This window comes from Rutidosis leptorrhynchoides, chromosome 1, assembly GCF_046630445.1.
Source record: "Rutidosis leptorrhynchoides isolate AG116_Rl617_1_P2 chromosome 1, CSIRO_AGI_Rlap_v1, whole genome shotgun sequence".
NCBI lineage: Eukaryota > Viridiplantae > Streptophyta > Magnoliopsida > Asterales > Asteraceae > Rutidosis > Rutidosis leptorrhynchoides.
Genome location: NC_092333.1, coordinates 631626362 through 631647943, shown reverse-complemented (window position 1 = coordinate 631647943; position 21582 = coordinate 631626362). Strand labels below are relative to the sequence as shown.

Here is a 21582-nt window from a genome sequence, read left to right as displayed (position 1 = left end):
ATTGGCCTTTGATTCACGAACCTATATCATTTATATCTATATTAACACATATAATTGAAATCGAACGAAGTTTTATATTATTAGTGATATATTTGTTATTTTAGTAAATTATATGTTATATGTATTAAATATAATTTTATGTAACTAATTGTTATTTGGTAAATTAATATTGATAAAAAAGTTGTATTAGCTTATAATAATAATAATAATAATAATAATAATAATAATAATAATAATAATAATAATAATAATAATAATAATAATAATAATAATAGTAATAATTTTTAATAATAAAAATAATTACAATAATAATAATCATGATAATAATAATAATATTATTAATGGTAATCAAAATAATGATAATAAAAATATTGTTAGTAAAAATAATAATAATGATTGTAAAATAATGATACATATAATAATAACAGTAGTTTTTAATAAAATGATAAGTTTAATAATAACGATAATAAAATATTAATTTTGAATATAATTCTTAATACTTAATAATAATAATAATAATAATAATAATAATAATAATAATAATAATAATAATGATAATAATAATAATAATAATAGTAATGATAATAATAGTAACCATAGTACTTATAATAATAATGTTGGTGATATATGTTAATAATCTTCATAAAAATAATAATATCAATAATCTTTGAAATAACAAATTTAATAATCTTGTAATAATAATAATTTCCATAATAATATTAATAGTAATAACCTAAATGATAATACTAATTATAATCATACTTGGGACTATAATAATAATAATAATAATAATAATAATAATAATAATAATAATAATAATAATAATAATAATAATAATAATAATAATAATAGTAATAGTAAAAAAAATAATACTACCTTAGAGAAATAAATAAGCTTAAAAAAAAACTGCTTTAGTGTGGGCTTGAACCCAAGACCTCTCGTCCACCCAACAAACCCCTTAACCATTCTGCCATCTTTTATTTTTAGAATAAAACCCCACTGAAAATCCTATAACTCGTTTGGCCCAACCTACTTCACCAACAGCAAGACACAAGCCCAAATGTGGAAGCCCACCAATCCAAAATGTTTAAAATGATCCATTAGTTTTAAACCCGTTAACAGGTTTATTAATAGATCCGAATTAGGAACCGAATTAGTCTGATAGATGGTTTCTAGGGTTGGTAATCGACGGTTTATTGTAGCAAGGAGAAACTTGTAGCAGTCATCGAGCGATAGCAATAAAGATTAGAAGAGAACGAATAGGAGAAGGTTACACCGTCGTTAATTGTAAATAGCAGTAGATAAAGGGTTCGATTGGATTTAAATCGAGCAACAGGTGAAGATTAAATGGAGAAGAAATTAATAATTGATAATTTCAGGTATTGCATTGATTTTCATCCTCATCGATCAATCATCATCGATTATTATCATTACTGAGTAATATCAGAGAATCGAAACAGTAATTGATGTTCTTATTATTTATTTGCTTATTTATTTATATATAAATATTTTTATTTGTCATCGTCATTCAACGAGAGTTATAAATCAGTTCATTCCGATTTATTTCAATAAAATCTATCTGTTTGATTTGTTTATAAAAGATTGGAGTATTCGGTTTTTCTTTTGCTAAAGTGTAACTGGTTTGATTTGATTCATGCAACAAAAATTCGATGGTGTTTTGAGGTTATCATGGTGATGGAAGGTGGTGGGTGGTGATTTGTTGTGGTTGGGTTGAATAAAATGGAAACAGGAAAACATAAGTAGCAGCAGTTCACGAAGGAAGGAAGTAGAAACAGAGTTGTAGTGTAGCGGTAGCATCATTAGCAACAAGTAAATGATCTTGGGTGGTAATGGGTGGTTTGTTTTGGGTCTAGTTTGAGTTGAAACAGAATTTAATTAGCAGCAGAGCTGTAGTACATAGCAGTATGCAGTAATTCACAAGGGTTATGGTTTTTGTGTTGGTAACCGTAAACAGGAATGGAGATAAGGTGGTTCTCAAACGAGAATAGAAGAGAGAGAGATGGAAGAGAAGGTAGCCAGTGGAGGGTTTACAGTTTCTACAGCAGGGTAATACCAAACAAAATTTGTAGCTGCAGTAGCAGTACTTAACCAAACGATGGGTGTTCTTGGTGGTCTCCAAAGGTGGTTCGGTGGGTGGGTGTCGATCAAATAAGCAAAAGTTGATGAGGTGATATATCTATATTTGTTTCTCTGTAATGTATATGTATATTATATATATCTAGATGGAAGTTTAAAACACAAGTGGTGTTGGTGGATTTTGTTAAGAAAAGTGGTGAGTTATAGTTTCAATAGAGTGCAGCAGCAGTAAACGTAATTAACAGAAGGTCCTAATGTGGATGTTTCTAATAGTGGTGTTGGAAGGTAAACGAAAATGGAGATAGAAATAAGCAGGTAGCAGTTTGTGTATTTGAGTTCATATTTGATGAATATATATATTATATGTAACTGTATACATGTGAATGGGTTGTTGTGCTCAAGATATGAAAGGAAAGAAACGAATTATTACTCCCACATGTAACAATAAAAGTCACCTATATTTGTTTCTTGTCTGCCATGATTTCAAAAGAAAACAATAATGTAGACAACAAGATATCCTACTTTGAATTGTTATAACACGGTTATGGTTCAAATGATGATGTGGTGTTTAGATATATTCCTATGCTATGTATAAGTATATGCTATATATATAGATAATTAATATATTATTATGTAATGATCTATAATATAATTGATAATTGGATCCTCACATCCTCAATCAATAACAGTAAATTACGATCAATAATAGTATTCTATTCGATGTAATATAGATTATAAATAATATAATATAATGATATGTTTCAAGTGGGTGTATGAGTGAAGGAACGTGTAACAGAAAGAGAGAATATCTAAAGTGGTGGGGTTTTGTGGTTTTGAAAAGTCTAATGTATATGGTGATAAAAGAATACTGCATCTTATTAATTATTCACTAATTTACGGTTGTAATTGTTAAATGAAACAAGTAGGGTGGTTATTTGAGAAAGATGGTTATGGTGATCTCGTAAAGTATGTACACGTTATATATATATATATATATATGTATATATATACATATATATATATATATATATATATATATATATATATATATATATATATATATATATATATATATATATATATATATTCAATGATGTCAATTAGTAATGATAGTGGATACTTGAATGATTTTATCCATAAACTCAAAATGATTGATCTGATAAATAATGAGTGGCTGTCAACAAGAAATCACGGGTTGCTGGATGACAGGAAAAAAAATGTAAAAGTTGAAAGTGATTTGTAACAACTTACGCGATATTATTTGTGTTTATATTTTGTTTTCAATATAAATATAGTAATAATAATAATACAATTAATATTAATGATAATAATAATAATAATAATAATATAACAATTTAATATTAATACATAATTATTTACATAAAATGAAATATTTTAAATTTATATCTTTTGGTCTTATTCTTAGTAAAGCTATTTATAAAAAGTTTGTTACTTATTTTTAGTCCCAACTAAGCTATACCAAGTATTAAAATCCAAACTATTAATGTAGATGCATTTTATTTAAACTTATAATCTACGAAATCTATCTACCAACCAATGATCACAATCATTCTATTTGAAACCATTTATATTCAATATACTTCATTTACATATATAGATATATTTTAAATAATAAGTATTATATTTTATTTTATTTTACATTACTAATTCTAACAAATGCATCATATAATATTTCAAATTATATTTCTAATATATATATATACACACACACACACACACACACACACACACACACACACACACACACACACACACACACACACACATCTCTATTTACAATTAATTATTCGTGAATCGTCGGAACTGGTCGAAGGTCAAATGATTTCATAAAATAGTTCAAAAATTTTGAAATTCAATTCAATAGACTTTGCTTATCATGTCGAAACCATATAAAGATTAAGTTTAAATTTGGTCGAAAATTTCCGGGTCGTCACAGTACCTACCCGTTAAAGAAATTTCGTCCCAAAATTTGAGTGTGGTCGTCATGGCTAACAATAAAAATGTTTTCATGACGAATATGAGTTGATAAATATAGTTTTATCATTATTGATTAATATAGATAAAACGATTCGATTATGTGAAGCGTACTAGTGAAACTGTCACAAAAGAGTGAAATGTGAAAATAAAGTTGTATCTTAACTTCTGACGTAGTCACGGTTGATTTTTGGAATTCAAGAGATTTAAAGAAAATCTTCGAAATCTATAAGATTTGATTCTTCGGGATTTATGGAAATTAAGATCTCTTTAATTAAGTGCGATCATCTGTCTGCAAGATTTTAACATGACTTCGGAGCAAGATATTCTCTAAAGATTTCAACGGATCCTGAATTACCTGGATTCTTTGAATATAGGGTATGGTTCTTGTATTTGTCCTTGGTCTCCTACATGGTTAGCTTAATCCGTTTTTTTAGTACCAAATTTTCTATCGAGCGTTCCCAACATTCCATTCTTTATTATCAAACTCTTGACCATTTAGACCATCTACAATTTTGCTGTTTCTTCTGCATTTAATGCTACCATATCTGAATCATCGGTTACCAATCCGAGGTGGTTTCAAGAGAATTGTGTTTTTAGATGATTAAACGCTGATTGTAATCGCCAAGATACAAATGATGTTTAAGATGAAATCAAGTGGCAACTTGAGAAAATATTTAACTATAGTAGATGTAATTTATTTACGATCTTTTAAGTCAAAATGTGTTGTAATTACTATTTCCTACTCTTTTAATATTTTTTAATTGTCAATGATAGTAGTCCAATAGTCCAATAGTTCAACCAAAACTAATATATTATAAGGACATAGTCATATAGGAACAGTTAGCTAGGATTTGGTTAATATAGGTTTAAAATTTTACGTGGTTAATTAATTGGTTACTAATCACTTTATTTTGACTTGGATTCTGATCGGTCAAAATTCAAATATGAAATTGAATTTGAATAAAAATAGTTGTTCTTTGGTGAACGGATACGTATATGTGTGGATTTGAGCAGTATTGTTAATGACTGCTGAATCTGAATTGAAGATTGTACAGTGTAACTTATTAATGTGAAATCTAAATATTCCTCGAGTATTACCTACCCGTTAAAATATTTTCACCATTAACAGTTTGTACAAGAGAATCTTTTAATTACAATCTTTATGAAAATATATATACATATATATTTTCTTCAGATGAAATCATGAATTTAATGAGTTAATATGATATTAAGCTCATTTAATTTTCGGTTAGAACTAGAATACATAATCTCTAAAACTTTTAGAAACCACATATTCTTCGCAGAATATTTCTTCAATGAAGTTATGGATCAATACTTCATCATTCATTGTTGTTGGTATTCCTTGGTATCTATGGTGCGTATGATGTTGATGTTCGTGGGACAGATTGTGAAATTGAGGCTTGGGATGTGGATGTTGAGGCTTGTGTTGTTGGTGGTATTGGTGCTATTGGTGCTGATGCTGGTGGTGCTATTGATGTCGGTGATGTTGCTGAAGCTGGTAATTTTTGCACCATAATTTCCAAAACCACTACTCGAGCGCGAAGCTCGTTGACTTCTTCTACTTACTCTGGCTGGTTATCAGTGTGAGGTGGAGGTTGGATATCTTCTCTAGTTCCGTTAATGGTAGCCTCCAGAAGAAAAATTCTTGCAAAGAGGGTATAAACAGTGTTGCGAACAGGTTCGCCAGTGAGCGGGTCGAGTACTCCGATGTTAGGCTGTAGATTCGGCTCATGATATAGAGTACCTTCTTCCCTTCTCCATAGGGTGAGTATGTCGTAAACCCACCCCTATTTTCTCCAGTAATCACGGTATTTGATCGGTTGGTGCGCTCCCGTCACACTGTCTTCGGAGTCAGATGAACTTGGTCGATTCGTAGAGGCCATCTTACGCGATCACAGAAAAGATTTTTGGTATGAAACGTTTAGTGACAGCAGATGATAGTTGGATGGTATTCTCAATGCATAATATGCATAGATATATATAGTACCAGGATCTCTTAAATTACGGAGAAATTTAAACAAGATATCAGGCAAAGTTTACCATAATAGATACGCTAAGATATAAATTAGCAGATACGCTAAGATATAAATTTTTGTCTATACACTATTCAGGCAATCAATGCAGTAAGATATGTCTAGACTAAGAATGATAAGCAGATAATTTCTTAATGATAATAAGTAGGTAATTTTCGACACTAAATGATAAGCAAAACTTTTGACATGCAGGCACGGTCGAAGTCCAGACTCACTAATGCATCCTAATGACTATCAGTTAGACACACTAATGCAGACCTGGTTCGCTAAGACCACCGCTCTGATACCAACTGAAAGGACCCGTTCATATACATTATAAACGATTCACAATAATTGATTTCATTGCGAGGTACTTGACCTCTATATGATACATTTTACAAACATTGCATTCGTTTTTAAAAGACAAACTTTCTTTACATCGAAAGTTGACGGCATGCATACCATTTCATAATATATCCAACTATAATTGACTTAATAATAATCTTGATGAGTTCAACGACTCGAATGCAACGTCTTTTGAAATATACCATGAATGACTCCAAGTAATATCTCTAAAATGAGCAAATGCACAGCGGAAGATTTCTTTCATACCTGAGAATAAACATGCTTTAAAGTGTCAACTAAAAGGTTGGTGAGTTCATTAGTTTAACATAAATAATCATTTCCATCATTTTAATAGACCACAAGATTTTTATTTTCATTTCTCATAAATATACGTCCCATGCATAGAGACAAAAATAATCATTCATATGGTGAACACCTGGTAACTGACATTAACAAGATGCATATAAGAATATCCCCTATCATTCTGGAAAATCTTTCGGATATGATAAAAATGAATTCGAAGTACTAAAGCATCCGGTACTTTGGATGGGGTTCGTTAGGCCCAATAGATCTATCTTTAGGATTCGCGTCAATTAGTAGATCGGTTTACTAATTCTTAGGCTACCAAGCAAAAAGGGGCATATTCAGCTTCGATCATTCACCCATATAATGTAGTTTCATTTACTTGTGTCTATTTCGTAAAACATTTATAAAATCGCATGTATTCTCAGTCCCAAAAATATATATTGCAAAAGCATTTAAAAAGGGAGTAATGAAACTCACAATACTGTATTTTGTAGTAAAAATACATATGACGGCATTGAACAACTGAACAATGCAGGATTGGCCTCGGATTCACGAACCTATATCATTTACATCTATATTAACACATATAATTGAAATCGGACGAAGTTTTATATTATTAGTGATATATTTGTTATTTTAGTAAATTATATGTTATATGTATTAAATATAATTTTATGTAACTAATTGTTATTTGGTAAATTAATATTAATAAAAAAGTTGTATTAGCTTATAATAATAATAATAATAATAATAATAATAGTAATAATTTTTAATAATAAAAATAATTACAAAAAAATAATCATGATAATAATATTAATAATAATAATAATATTAATGGTAATCAAAATAATGATAATAAAAATATTGTTAGTAAAAATAATAATAATGATTGTAAAATAATGATACATATAATAATAATAGTAGTTTTTAATAAAATGATAAGTTTAATAATAACGATAATAAAATTTTAATTTTGAATATAATTCTTAATACTTAATAATAATAATAATAATAATAATAATAATAATAATAATAATAATAATAATAATAATAATAATAATAATAATAATAATAATAATAATAGTAGTAGTAGTAGTAATGATAATAATAGTAACCATAGTACTTATAATAATAATGTTGGTGATATATGTTAATAATCTTCATAAAAATAATAATATCAATAATCTTTGAAATAACAATATTAATAATCTTGTAATAATAATAATTTCAATAATGATATTAATAGTAATAACCTAAATGATAATACTAATTATAATCATACTTGGGACTATAATAATAATAATAATAATAATAATAATAATAATAATAATAATAATAATAATAATAATAGTAAAAAAAAATAATACTACCTTAGAGAAATAAATAAGCTTAAAAAAAACTGCTTTAGTGTGGGCTTGAACCCAAGACCTCTCGTCCACCCAACAAACCCCTTAACCATTCTGCCATCTTTTATTTTCAGAATAAAACCCCACTGAAAATCCTATAACTCGTTTGGCCCAACCTACTTCGCCAACAGCAAGACACAAGCCCAAATGTGGAAGCCTATCAATCCAAAATGTTTAAAATGATCCATTAGTTTTAAACCCGTTAACAGGTTTATTAATAGATCCGAATTAGGAACCGAATTAGCCTGATAGATGGTTTCTAGGGTTAGTAATCGACGGTTTATTGTAGCAAGGAGAAACTTGTAGCAGTCATCGAGCGATAGCAACAAAGATCAGAAGAGAACGAACAGGAGAAGGTTACACCGTCGTTAATTGTAAATAGCAGTAGATAAAGGGTTCGATTGGATTTAAATCGAGCAACAGGTGAAGATTAAATGGAGAAGAAATTAACAATTGATAATTTCAGGTATTGCATCGATTTTCATCCTCATCGATCAATCATCATCGATTATTATCATTACTGAGTAATATCAGAGAATCGAAACAATAATTGATATTCTTATTATTTATTTGCTTATTTATTTATATATAAATATTTTTATTTGTCATCATCATTCAACGAGAGTTATAAATCAGTTCATTCCGATTTATTTCAATAAAATCTATCTGTTTGATTTGTTTATAAAAGATTGGAGTATTTGGTTTTTCTTTTGCTAAAGTGTAACTGGTTTGATTTGATTCATGTAACAAAAATTTGATGGTGTTTTGAGGTTATCATGGTGATGGAGGGTGGTGGGTGGTGATTTGTTGTGGTTGGGTTGAATAAAATGGAAACAGGAAAACATAAGTAGCAGCAGTTCACGAAGGAAGGAAGTAGAAACAGAGTTGTAGTGTAGCGGTAGCATCATTAGCAACAACTAAATGATCTTGGGTGGTAATGGGTGGTTTGTTTTGGGTCTAGTTTGAGTTGAAACAGAATTTAATTAGCAGCAGAGCTGTAGTACATAGCAGTATGCAGTAATTCACAAGGGTTATGGTTTTTGTGTTGGTAACCGTAAACAGGAATGGAGATAAGGTGGTTCTCAAACGAGAATAGAAGAGAGAGATGGAAGAGAAGGTAGCCAGTGGAGGGTTTACAGTTTAGCATTACTTAACCAAACGATGGGTGTTCTTGGTGGTCTCCAAAGGTGGTTCGGTGGGTGGGTGTCGATCAAATAAGAAAAAGTTGATGAGGTGATATATCTATATTTGTTTCTCTGTAATGTATATGTATATTATATATATCTAGATGGAAGTTTAAAACACAAGTGGTGTTGGTGGATTTCGTTAAGAAAAGTGGTGAGTTATAGTTTCAATAGAGTGCAGCAGCAGTAAACGTAATTAACAGAAGGTCCTAATGTGGTTGTTTCTAATAGTGGTGTTGGAAGGTAAACGAAAACGGAGATAGAAATAAGCAGGTAGCAGTTTGTGTATTTGAGTTCATATTTGATGAATATATATATTATATGTAACTGTATACATGTGAATGGGTTGTTGTGATCAAGATATGAAAGGAAAGAAACGAATTATTACTCCCACATGTAACAATAAAAGTCACCTATATTTGTTTCTTGTCTGCCATGATTTCAAAAGAAAACAATAATGTAGACAACAAGATATCCTAATTTGAATTGTTATAACACGGTTATGGTTCAAAGGATGATGTGGTGTTTAGATATATTCCTATGCTATGTATAAGTATATGCTATATATATAGATAATTAATATATTATTATGTAATGATCTATAATATAATTGATAATTGGATCCTCACATCCTCAATCAATAACAGTAAATTACGATCAATAATAGTATTCTATTCGATGTAATATAGATTATAAATAATATAATATAATGATATGTTTCAAGTGGGTGTATGAGTGAAGGAACGTGTAACAGAAAGAGAGAATATCTAAAGTGGTGGGGTTTTGTGGTTTTGAAAAGTCTAATGTATATGGTGATAAAAGAATACTGCATCTTATTAATTATTCACTAATTTACGGTTGTAATTGTTAAATGAAACAAGTAGGGTGGTTATTTGAGAAAGATGGTTATGGTGATCTCGTAAAGTATGTACACGTTATATATATATATATATATATATATATATATATATATATATATATATATATATATATATATATATATATATATATATATATATATATATTCAATGATGTCAATTAGTAATGATAGTGGATACTTAAATGATTTTATCCATAAACTCAAAATGATTGATCTGATAAATAATGAGTGGCTGTCAACAAGAAATCACGGGTTGCTGGATGACAGGAAAAAAAAATGTAAAAGTTGAAAGTGATTTGTAACAACTTACGCGATATTATTTGTGTTTATATTTTGTTTTCAATATAAATATAGTAATAATAATAATACAATTAATATTAATTAATGAAAATAATTATAATAATAATAATAATAATATAACAATTTAATATTAATACATAATTATTTACATAAAATGAAATATTTTAAATTTATATCTTTTGGTCTTATTCTTAGTAAAGCTATTTATAAAAAGTTTGTTACTTGTTTTTAGTCCCAACTAAGCTATACCAAGTATTAAAATCCAAACTATTAATGTAGATGCATTTTATTTAAACTTATAATCTACGAAATCTATCTACCAACCAATGATCACAATCATTCTATTTGAAACCATTTATATTCAATATACTTCATTTACATATATAGATATATTTTAAATAATAAGTATTATATTTTATTTTATTTTACATTACTAATTCTAACAAATACATCATATAATATTTCAAATTATATTTCTAATATATATACACACACACACACACACACACACACACACACACACACATCTCTATTTACAATTAATTATTCGTGAATCGTCGGAACTGGTCGAAGGTCAAATGATTTCATAAAATAGTTCAAAAATTTTGAAATTCAATTCAATAGACTTTGCTTATCATGTCGAAACCATATAAAGATTAAGTTTAAATTTGGTCGAAAATTTCCGGGTCGTCACAGTACCTACCCGTTAAAGAAATTTCGTCCCGAAATTTGAGTGTGGTCGTCATGGCTAACAATAAAAATGTTTTCATGACGAATATGAGTTGATAAATATAGTTTTATCATTATTGATTAATATAGATAAAACGATTCGATTATGTGAAGCGTACTAGTGAAACTGTCACAAAAGAGTGAAATGTGAAAATAAAGTTGTATCTTAACTTCTGACGTAGTCACGGTTGATTTCCGGAATTCAAGAGATTTAAAGAAAATCTTCGAAATCTATAAGATTTGATTCTTCAGGATTTATGGAAATTAAGATCTCTTTAATTAAGTGCGATCATCTGTCTCGATTGTTTTGTCTGGTATTTTCACTATAAATGAACTTCTCCCGTTCTATTATTTCCCACCACTCCCATTTTCTATATTTTAATTCATACTTACAAATCATCAGTCAATATGCTTCATCCAGTTTTAATTCTGGATATATTCCTGACTTTCATATCGATCATTCTCCTTTTTCATCTACCACCGGAGGAATCCGTTTACTTCTACTTCGCTCTTGGGGTTATTGTGTTTTTCATACTCCCGTGTCTTTATATTGCTATTAGTATTAATGTACACGGTTTGTGATTTCTGTGTTGTTGTCGAGTTTTATATCTTCCCTTATGTTTCGGAGCTCTTTGCCTTTTTATTCTCTTTTCGACCTCTAGTAAAGCAAGTAACGGTCCAGAATTCGTAAGTATGGAGTTTCGAATGAAATTAATGTTCTAAACAAGAAAGAACGTAATAGCACGATTTGATTTGTCAAATTACCAGAATCACTGAGAATAGAACTATCAAGAATATATTTTCTTGATATGTTTAGAAGTTAAGAAGAATGAAAGAGTTATGTAACATGACACATGATGATGGTATGATCTACTGTGAACCATCATCACGTCTCATTAGAAACTCAGCATGACTTACTGTAATATAATCACGTTGGTCGGGCGTCATTATATTATACTAACCCATACTTCAATTCCCAACACTTCTCCACAATTCATTCATAATTTATACTTAGATTTTACAGAAGTTTCCAATATAATGGAATACAGAAAACACGAAGAGGTAGATAATTTCGGAAAAGAATATTTATAAAAATATCCTCAGAAATATCGAAGATATTTATGATGATATTTTGGAATTTCTAAGTTCGAAGGTTGATGAAGAAAAATTTTCTGCAAGATTTTAACATGACTTCGGAGCAAGATATTCTCTAAAGATTTCAACGGATCCTGAATTACCTGGATTCTTTGAATATAGGGTATGGTTCTTGTATTTGTCCTTGGTCTCCTACATGGTTAGCTCAATCCGTTTTTTTAGTACCAAATTTTCTATCGAGCGTTCCCAACATTCCATTCTTTATTATCAAACTCTTGACCATTTAGACCATCTACAATTTTGCTGTTTCTTCTGCATTTAATGCTACCATATCTGAATCATTGGTTACCAATCCGAGGTGGTTTCAAGAGAATTGTGTTTTTAGATGATTAAACGCTGATTGTAATCGCCAAGATACAAAGGATGTTTAAGATGAAATCAAGTGGCAACTTGAGAAAATATTTAACTATAGTAGATGTAATTTATTTACGATCTTTTAAGTCAAAATGTGTTGTAATTACTATTTCCTACTCTTTTAATATTTTTTAATTGTCAATGATAGTAGTCCAATAGTCCAATAGTTCAACCAAAACTAGTATATTATAAGGACATAGTCATATAGGAACAGTTAGCTAGGATTTGGTTAATATAGGTTTAAAATTTTACGTGGTTAATTAATTGGTTACTAATCACTTTTATTTTGTTCATTATTTTCTTCATTATGCCACTTGTCAAATCTTGACTTGGATTCTGATCGGTCAAAATTCGAATATGAAATTGAATTTGAATGAAAATAGTTGTTCTTTGGTGAACGGATACGTATATGTGTGGATTTGAGCAGTATTGTTAATGACTGCTGAATCTGAATTGAAGAATGTACAGTGTAACTTATTAATGTGAAATCTAAATATTCCTCGGGTATTACCTACCCGTTAAAATATTTTCACCATTAACAGTTTGTACAAGAGAATCTTTTAATTACAATCTTTATGAAAATATATATACATATATATTTTCTTCAGATGAAATCATGAATTTAATGAGTTAATATGATATTAAGCTCATTTGATTTTCGGTTAGAACTAGAATACATAATCTCTAAAACTTTTAGAAACCACATATTCTTCGCAGAATATTTCTTCAATGAAGTTATGGATCAATACTTCATCGTTCATTGTTGTTGGTATTCCTTGGTATCTATGGTGCGTATGATGTTGATGTTCGTGGGACAGATTGTGAAATTGAGGCTTGGGATGTGGATGTTGAGACTTGTGTTGTTGGTGGTATTGGTGCTGATACTGGTGGTGCTATTGATGTTGGTGATGTTGCTGAAGCTGGTAGCCTTAAGAAGAAAAATTCTCGCAAAGAGGGTATAAACAGTGTTGCGAACAGGTTCGCCAGTGAGCGGGTCGAGTACTCCGATGTTAGGCGGTAGATTCGGCTCATGATATTGAGTACCTTCTTCCCTTCTCCATAGGGTGAGTATGTCGTAAACCCACCCCAATTTTCTCCAGTAATCACGGTAGTTGATCGGTTGGTGCGCTCCCGTCACACTGTCTTCGGAGTCAGATGAATAGTGGATACTTGAATGATTTTATCCATAAACTCAAAATGATTGATCTGATAAATAATGAGTGGCTGTCAACAAGAAATCACGGGTTGCTGGATGACAGGAAAAAAAAATGTAAAAGTTGAAAGTGATTTGTAACAACTTACGCGATATTATTTGTGTTTATATTTTGTTATCAATATAAATATAGTAATAATAATAATACAATTAATATTAATGATAATAATTATAATAATAATAATAATAATAATATAACAATTTAATATTAATACATTATTATTTACATAAAATGGAATATTATAAATTTATATCTTTTGGTCTTATTCTTAGTAAAGCTATTTATAAAAAGTGTGTTACTTGTTTTTAGTCCCAACTAAGCTATATCAAGTATTAAAATCCAAACTATTAAAGTAGATGCATTTTATTTAAACTTATATTCTACGAAATCTATCTACCGACCAATGATCACAATCATTCTATTTGAAACCATTTATATTCAATATACTTCATTTACATATATAGATATATTTTAAATAATAAGTATTATATTTTATTTTATTTTACATTACTAATTCTAACAAATACATCATATAATATTTCAACTTATATTTCTAATTTTTATTTATATATATATATATATATATATATATATATATATATACACACACATACACACACACACACACACACACACATCTCTATTTACAATTAATTATTCGTTAATTGTCGGAACTGGTCGAAGGTCAAATGATTTCATAAAATAGTTCAAAATTTTGAAATTCAATTCAATAGACTTTGCTTATCATGTCGAAACCATATAAAGATTAAGTTTAAATTTGGTCAAAAATTTCCGGGTCGTCACAGTATTTGATGATTTCTTGCTGGAAAAATAGTAGTTTAGACGTTCATGGAAGAGTGTGTGTGTTTTGATAGAGAATTGAAAAGAAAATTAAAATAAAATGGAGTGAATGATGAGTGGTAAGTGGTAAGTGGTTAGTGGTGAGTGGGGTTAAAAGGAGTTCTAGTTAGTTGACTAGTTCATGGTAGAAGTTAAACTTGATTAGTCATGCATCACATAATCAAGAGTGGAATCATATGCTAGTTCCTATTGGTATATACCCATAGTAAGTACGTCTAGAAGCTGTGTATAATACGAGTACGAATACTGAATGAGTACGGGTAGAATTGTTGATGAAAATGAATGGAAATGTAATTGTAACCATTTTTGTTAAGTATGAGTGTTTTGATATATATCTTGAATTCTTCCAAAAGTATATTAATACATCATAATACACTATATGTATATACATTTTAACTGAGTCGTTAAGTCATCGTTAGTCGTTACATGTATGTGTTGTTTCGAAGCCTATAAGTTAACGATCTTGTTAAATGTAATTAATCCATTGTTTTTGTACTTAATGAGATGTTAAATTGTTATGTTAACATAATAACATGGTGTATTAATATATCTTAATATCATATATATATATATATATATATATATATATATATATATATATATATATATATATATGTTAAAATGATATTACAACGATAATTGTTACATATATATATATTGTTTCGAAATCCTTAAGTTAGTAGTCTCATCTTACTCGTGTAGTTCATTGTTAATACACTTAATGATATATTTAATTATCATTTTATCATGTTAACATAATTTATTAATATCTTAATACAATACATATGTATTTATTTTAATTAAAACATTGTTATAACGATAATCGTTATATATATCGTTTCGAGTTTCTTTAACTCAGTAGTCTCATTTTATGCATATAACTCTTTGTTAATATATTTTGTGAGATACTTACTTATACTAATATCATGTTATATATATATATATATATATATATATATATATATATATATATATATATATATATATATATATATATATATATATATATATATATATATATATATATATTCATATATATATCATCATGTCATTTTTACAAGTTTTAACATTCGTGAATCACCGGTCAATTTAGGTGGTCAATTGTCTACATAAAACTCATTTTAATTAATCAAGTCTTAACAAGTTTGATTGATTAACATGTTGGAAATATTTAATCATGTAAATATAATTCTCATTTAATATATCATCATGAAAAAGTTCGGGTCACTACACTTGCAAGCTTGGACTGATGGGCTTCACTCGAATACTAATATCAAGAATCGGGTTACTGCCATTGTGATAACGACTTTATGGGTTTTTTTGGCGTTTTTGAAACGGAATCGTTTTTAATGACATAGTTATACGTAGAAGTAATATTTTTGATGTTATTAAATTGTATTCATATAGATGGATAAAAAATCGAGGTTAAATAGTTTTCAATTGGAACTATTGGCTTTAAAAGCCTTTGTAATTCTCTCTTAGCGTCTTGCTAGGGAGCGTTGATTTTTTTATATATCTATATATGATTCTTTTGCCGTAAAAAAAATTAGTAGTTGAAAATATAAAGGAAAAATTAAATAAAAAATGTATTACATTTGTAAGTTTTATTTAAGAAGTAAGTTAAAGGAAAATAAAATGAAATAAAAGTAAATAATGGAAAGATTAATGGAAAACAAAATGAAGGGAATAGAAATTAACAATGTTTTGTTTGGTATATGTTACATTTAAAATAAACGGATTAAAAAGGAAGATTATGCTATTTTTTATAACATGCTTTATAAATTTTCATAATTATTTAAAAAGAAAAATCGAGCTTTCCTGACTTAAAATTCACTCCCCTCTTTACATGACATCAAATGCATGATCAAATAAGGCCAAATCTCAAGATTATATGGAAGGAGTAGCACAACATCCGTGTCCACTACATGCAATTTGCAATCCAACTTGATCCAGGCGAGTGAGTTGAACCGGTCATCCTGTCACATCATTTTTTAAATTTTGATGTTTATTAGGTTTTTAAATTTGAAGGGGTTTTTTCACTATATTTTAAGAGTAATGATATGTACATAACCTATTTTTATTATTTACATTATGTTTTACAATGTTGTATGATAAAAGTCAAAAATGTTTCATAAAGTAGCAACCTTGTGAGTAAATAAATGTTTTTTTAATTGTTTGGAATCCAACAAAAGTCAAAATGTTTCATAAAGTAGCAAAATACGGTTGTCATTTTCAAGCATGACCTGGACAACGTCGTAGTTTGATATCTGGTTTGTAAACTTACCTATAGGTATTTATTTAAAACTTTAGCGCGTGTTTATTTAGTACACCAAAAATCTTTATATATTAGAAATGATTATATATTCAAAACGTCGATGGTCAAATTAATACCTTAACTCGGTCAATCAAGTTTAATTTATAGTAAAACATTAAAGTATACCATGCATGTATTCATGCTTGAGTTGAATGGTTACAACATGATCATCGACATATATCTCCAAAGGGTGTCGCTAATTAAGCCTGAACCACGCACGATTAAAGCAAGGTTGCAAGTTGTTGAGAATAACAATATTCGAACTCGAGTTGTAAATATGATGAATCAAACTTGAGCTTAGATATTGAACTTTCAATTAAACGATCGAGAGGATTCTACATATATAACATTGCAAAATTTCATAGACCCACTAGATCACTATAATTGTGAATTTAGGATTTTTGTTTGTTCTACGCAAGTAGTTAATTACTTTACACGTAACTCTAGTATAATAATTACTCGTATTAATATTAGTACTTATAAATTGTATCACTATACGTATGTCAATCTTGATTGTAATCGATTTATAATAATATAATACGATACGATACACATTCATTATTGAGTATTCATTTGTTTTTATAATTTATTAATATTAAAGTTTTGAATAGTTGATTTGTATTTTGATTGTTTATTTTTGATTTATTAATAAGACTCCACGGTTGTATATCAACAGTTCAACACATTGACACCCACGTTTCAACAAAATGGCGAAATTCAAATTACAGATCGAACAATATATATATACGAATGAGTTAATAGAATCGATTGGTATTCTAGCTGAGTTGTGTAGATCATTAAGCCCCTGTTATATTTATGTCTATAAAAGTAAGCATACAATGTAGCTCATTTGATCGAATGTAGATCAAGCTAAAGCTAAGGGACCAGTAACCTTTTATGTTACCATTGTTTTGAGTATCATTGTGAGTATTAAACTATTAAACAAACAAGATTTTGTTTGTTTAGGATAATTAAAAAGTGTGAGTATATTATTCAAATTTATATCATCTAACCGAGTCACTCCGTATTTCATAACTATTTGCAATCTTTTTTATGAAAATTTCAAAATATATCATTTCTATGATCACTTTAAAATACTCCAGTTTGTGAGATTTGAATCTAGTACCGGTTCCTTATGTAACATTATTGTAACCCCAACGGCCCAACCTAACGTGTGTGTAACACATATGAAGCACTTGTAAAATTTCGTTTGTGATTTACGTATGTATGTATTGACTAAAACTTAACCGTTATAAAATAAGATTTGACCATCACAAACTAACAAAGGCCGTAAATACGGAGTATATGTTTCGTTTATATCATCAATCAATCATTAAAAATTTTCATCAAAATAGAACAAGACTGAATTTAGATCAAAAGATTTTTACAAACTTCAAATTATATCACCGCCACTTATTAAAAATATCCTTTTTTACACATTAATAAAAGTACGCGGTAATACCTTCTAAGAAACACGCTTCTTTACTCTCGTAGTAGTATTCTTTCGTCTAACACACTTCAATCAAGTATTATCATCATTATATTATTAGTTTTATTCCAATAATCGTATATATCTAATCTAACGGTACGACCAATATCCATGTTTTTATGTATATGAGCTGTATCCATCGAATCAGATTACGATAAAAAAGAAAAATGAAGTTGAATCAATCATTCATGCCCATTTCCCTCCCCTTTCTCCCTCACATGTAGCCGACATTTGTTTACATTGGTCAAACTCCAAAAATGTACCTTTGACTTTTCTTCACGTACAACCCCACCCACCCAAATGTTTCCTAAATAAACACTATAAATACCTTATTCCCCCTCTACTCTATCTCACATCCAAAAACCAATATCCAATACTTTACTTCAAACAACAATTTAACAAATCCTTTTAGAGATCATAAAACAAAAAAATTCTAACAAAAATATCTAGCAAATATGGAAGTTCTTTACCATAGCAAAAACCTTATCTTATTTTTAATCTTATTAGCCACCTTTACCACCATATCACTAGGCCAAGGCACTCGGTTCGGGTTCTACAGAAACTCATGCCCGAGGGTCGAAACCATCGTGCAGAACGCTGTCACGACAGCGGTCCAAGCCAACCCGACAATGGCACCTGGTTTACTACGAATGTTCTTTCACGATTGCTTCGTTAACGGTTGTGATGCGTCTATTCTAATCAACGGTGCTTCTTCTGAAAAAACCGCGGGCCCCAACTCGCTATTGAGAGGCTTCGAAGTCATTGATGCAGCAAAAACACAGCTCGAGACCGCGTGTCCTGGAGTGGTCTCATGTGCTGACATTCTTGCCCTTGCGGCCCGTGATTCTGTTGTGCAGACCGGTGGAACAGGGTGGCCGGTCCCATTAGGTCGCAGAGATGGAAGAGTTTCACAAGCAGCTGATACCGCAAACTTGCCCGCTTTCAATGACCCCATAAATGTTCTAACCAAAAAGTTTAGTGACAAAGGTCTTAACACACAAGATCTTGTTGCCCTTAGTGGTAAGTTATATATAGACCAACATTAGTAAAATGAATAAATATTAAAAGTGAAATGAAACTTATGTGTTTTATGGTTTGGTTATTCAACAGGAGCACACACAATTGGGACAGCTGCATGTGCGTTATTCAGCTACAGGCTATACAACTATAACAACACCAATGGACCCGACCCGACAATTGACCCAGCTTTCCTACCAACCCTACGAAACCTTTGCCCCAATGGTGGTAATGCTTTAAGCCGTGTAACCCTGGACACGGGCAGTGTGGGCAGGTTTGATAATTCATACTACGATAACTTGAGGAATAGGCGGGGAGTACTTGAATCTGATGCGGCTTTATGGAACAACCCGACAACACAAAGGTTCGTGCAACGGTTTCTTGGACTTAGGGGACTGCTCGGGTTGACGTTTAACGTTGAGTTTGGGAGATCAATGGTGAAGATGGGTAATATAGAAGTGAAGACCGGGACTCAAGGTGAAATTCGTAGGGTTTGTAGTGCATTTAATTGATTGCTGCATGAGTATGCAAATGTAATTTTTTGAAATGATAGAAAGTTGATAGGCATATATAATTAGGTTGTTAAAAACAATTCATTGATTATCTGCCTAGGAACAAACTGTATTTTGCATTAAACCATTGATAATAAATTGTATTTTGTGGACATTCAATGATGGAAAAAAAGTGTGTTTCTTCAGTTGCTTTATTTTTTCACTGCAATTAACCACTAAATACTACTTCCTCTATTCCAATTTAATATATTACCCTATAATACTAATTGGAGACCGCATTTTAATCGTATGCTCACCATGAAACGACACATATAAAAAATGCATCTTCACCCCTCATCAATTACCCAACATACAATTCTTTCCCCTAACATAAGACCAATTTTAACCCCTGCTTGTGACGTCACAAGCAGATTGTGCACTTTTTGGCCAAAAAGTGTAATCTGCCTGTGACGTGGCAGTGTCAGATTTTGACCCTCATTAATCCTGATGCCCCATTTCAGTGTCAAATTGATGTAGGTTGTGATGACCGCTCCTAATCCATCCGGACGAAGTCCATTTCGATTATAAACGATTCACGATAGTTGGTTACATCGCGAGGTACTTGACCTCTAAATGTACATTTTACAAACATTGCATTCGTTTTAAAAGACAAACTTTCATTTCATTGAAAGTTGACGACATGCGTACCATTTCATAATACATTCAACTATAATTGACTTAATAATGATCTTGATGAACTCGATGACTCGAATGCAACGTCTTTTGAAATATGTCATGAATGACTCCAAGTAATATCTCTAAATGAGCAAATGCACAGCGGAAGATTTCTTTCATACCTGAGAATAAACATGCTTTCAAGTGTCAACCAAAAGATTGGTGAGTTCATTAGTTTAACATAAATAATCATTTCATAATTTTAATAGACCACAAGATTTCATATTTCCATTTCTCATAAACATACGTCCCATGCATAGAGACAAAAATATCATTCATATGGATTGAACACTTGGTAACCGACATTCACAATATGCATATAAGAATATCCCCATCATTCCGGGATCCTCCTTCGGACATGATATAAATTTCGAAGTACTAAAGCATCTGGTACTTTGGATGGGGCTTGTTGGGCCCGATAGATCTATCTTTAGGATTCGCGTCAATTAGGGTGTCTGTTCCCTAATTCTTAGATTACCAGACTAAAAAGGGGCATATTCGGTTTAATAATCCGGCCATAGAATATAGTTTTAAGTACTTGTGTCTATTTCGTAAAACAGTTATAAAAGTAGCGCATGTATTCTCAGTCCCAAAAATATATATTGCAAAAGCATTTAAAAAGGGAGCAAATGAAACTCACCTAATGTATTTTGTAGTAAAAATACATATAACAT

General features: G+C 29.7%; 1 protein-coding gene across 1 annotated transcript; it reads left to right on the top strand.

Annotated features, from left to right (window-relative positions):
• The first annotated feature begins 19041 nt into the window (after nt 1-19041).
• Nucleotides 19042-20338, top strand: LOC139885646 (peroxidase N1-like). The gene is made up of 2 exons (XM_071869393.1): nt 19042-19685; nt 19776-20338. Exons 1-2 carry the CDS (start codon nt 19121-19123, stop codon nt 20192-20194), a joined length of 984 nt encoding a protein of 327 aa, XP_071725494.1. The 5' UTR covers nt 19042-19120; the 3' UTR covers nt 20195-20338.
• The last annotated feature ends 1244 nt before the right edge of the window (nt 20339-21582 follow it).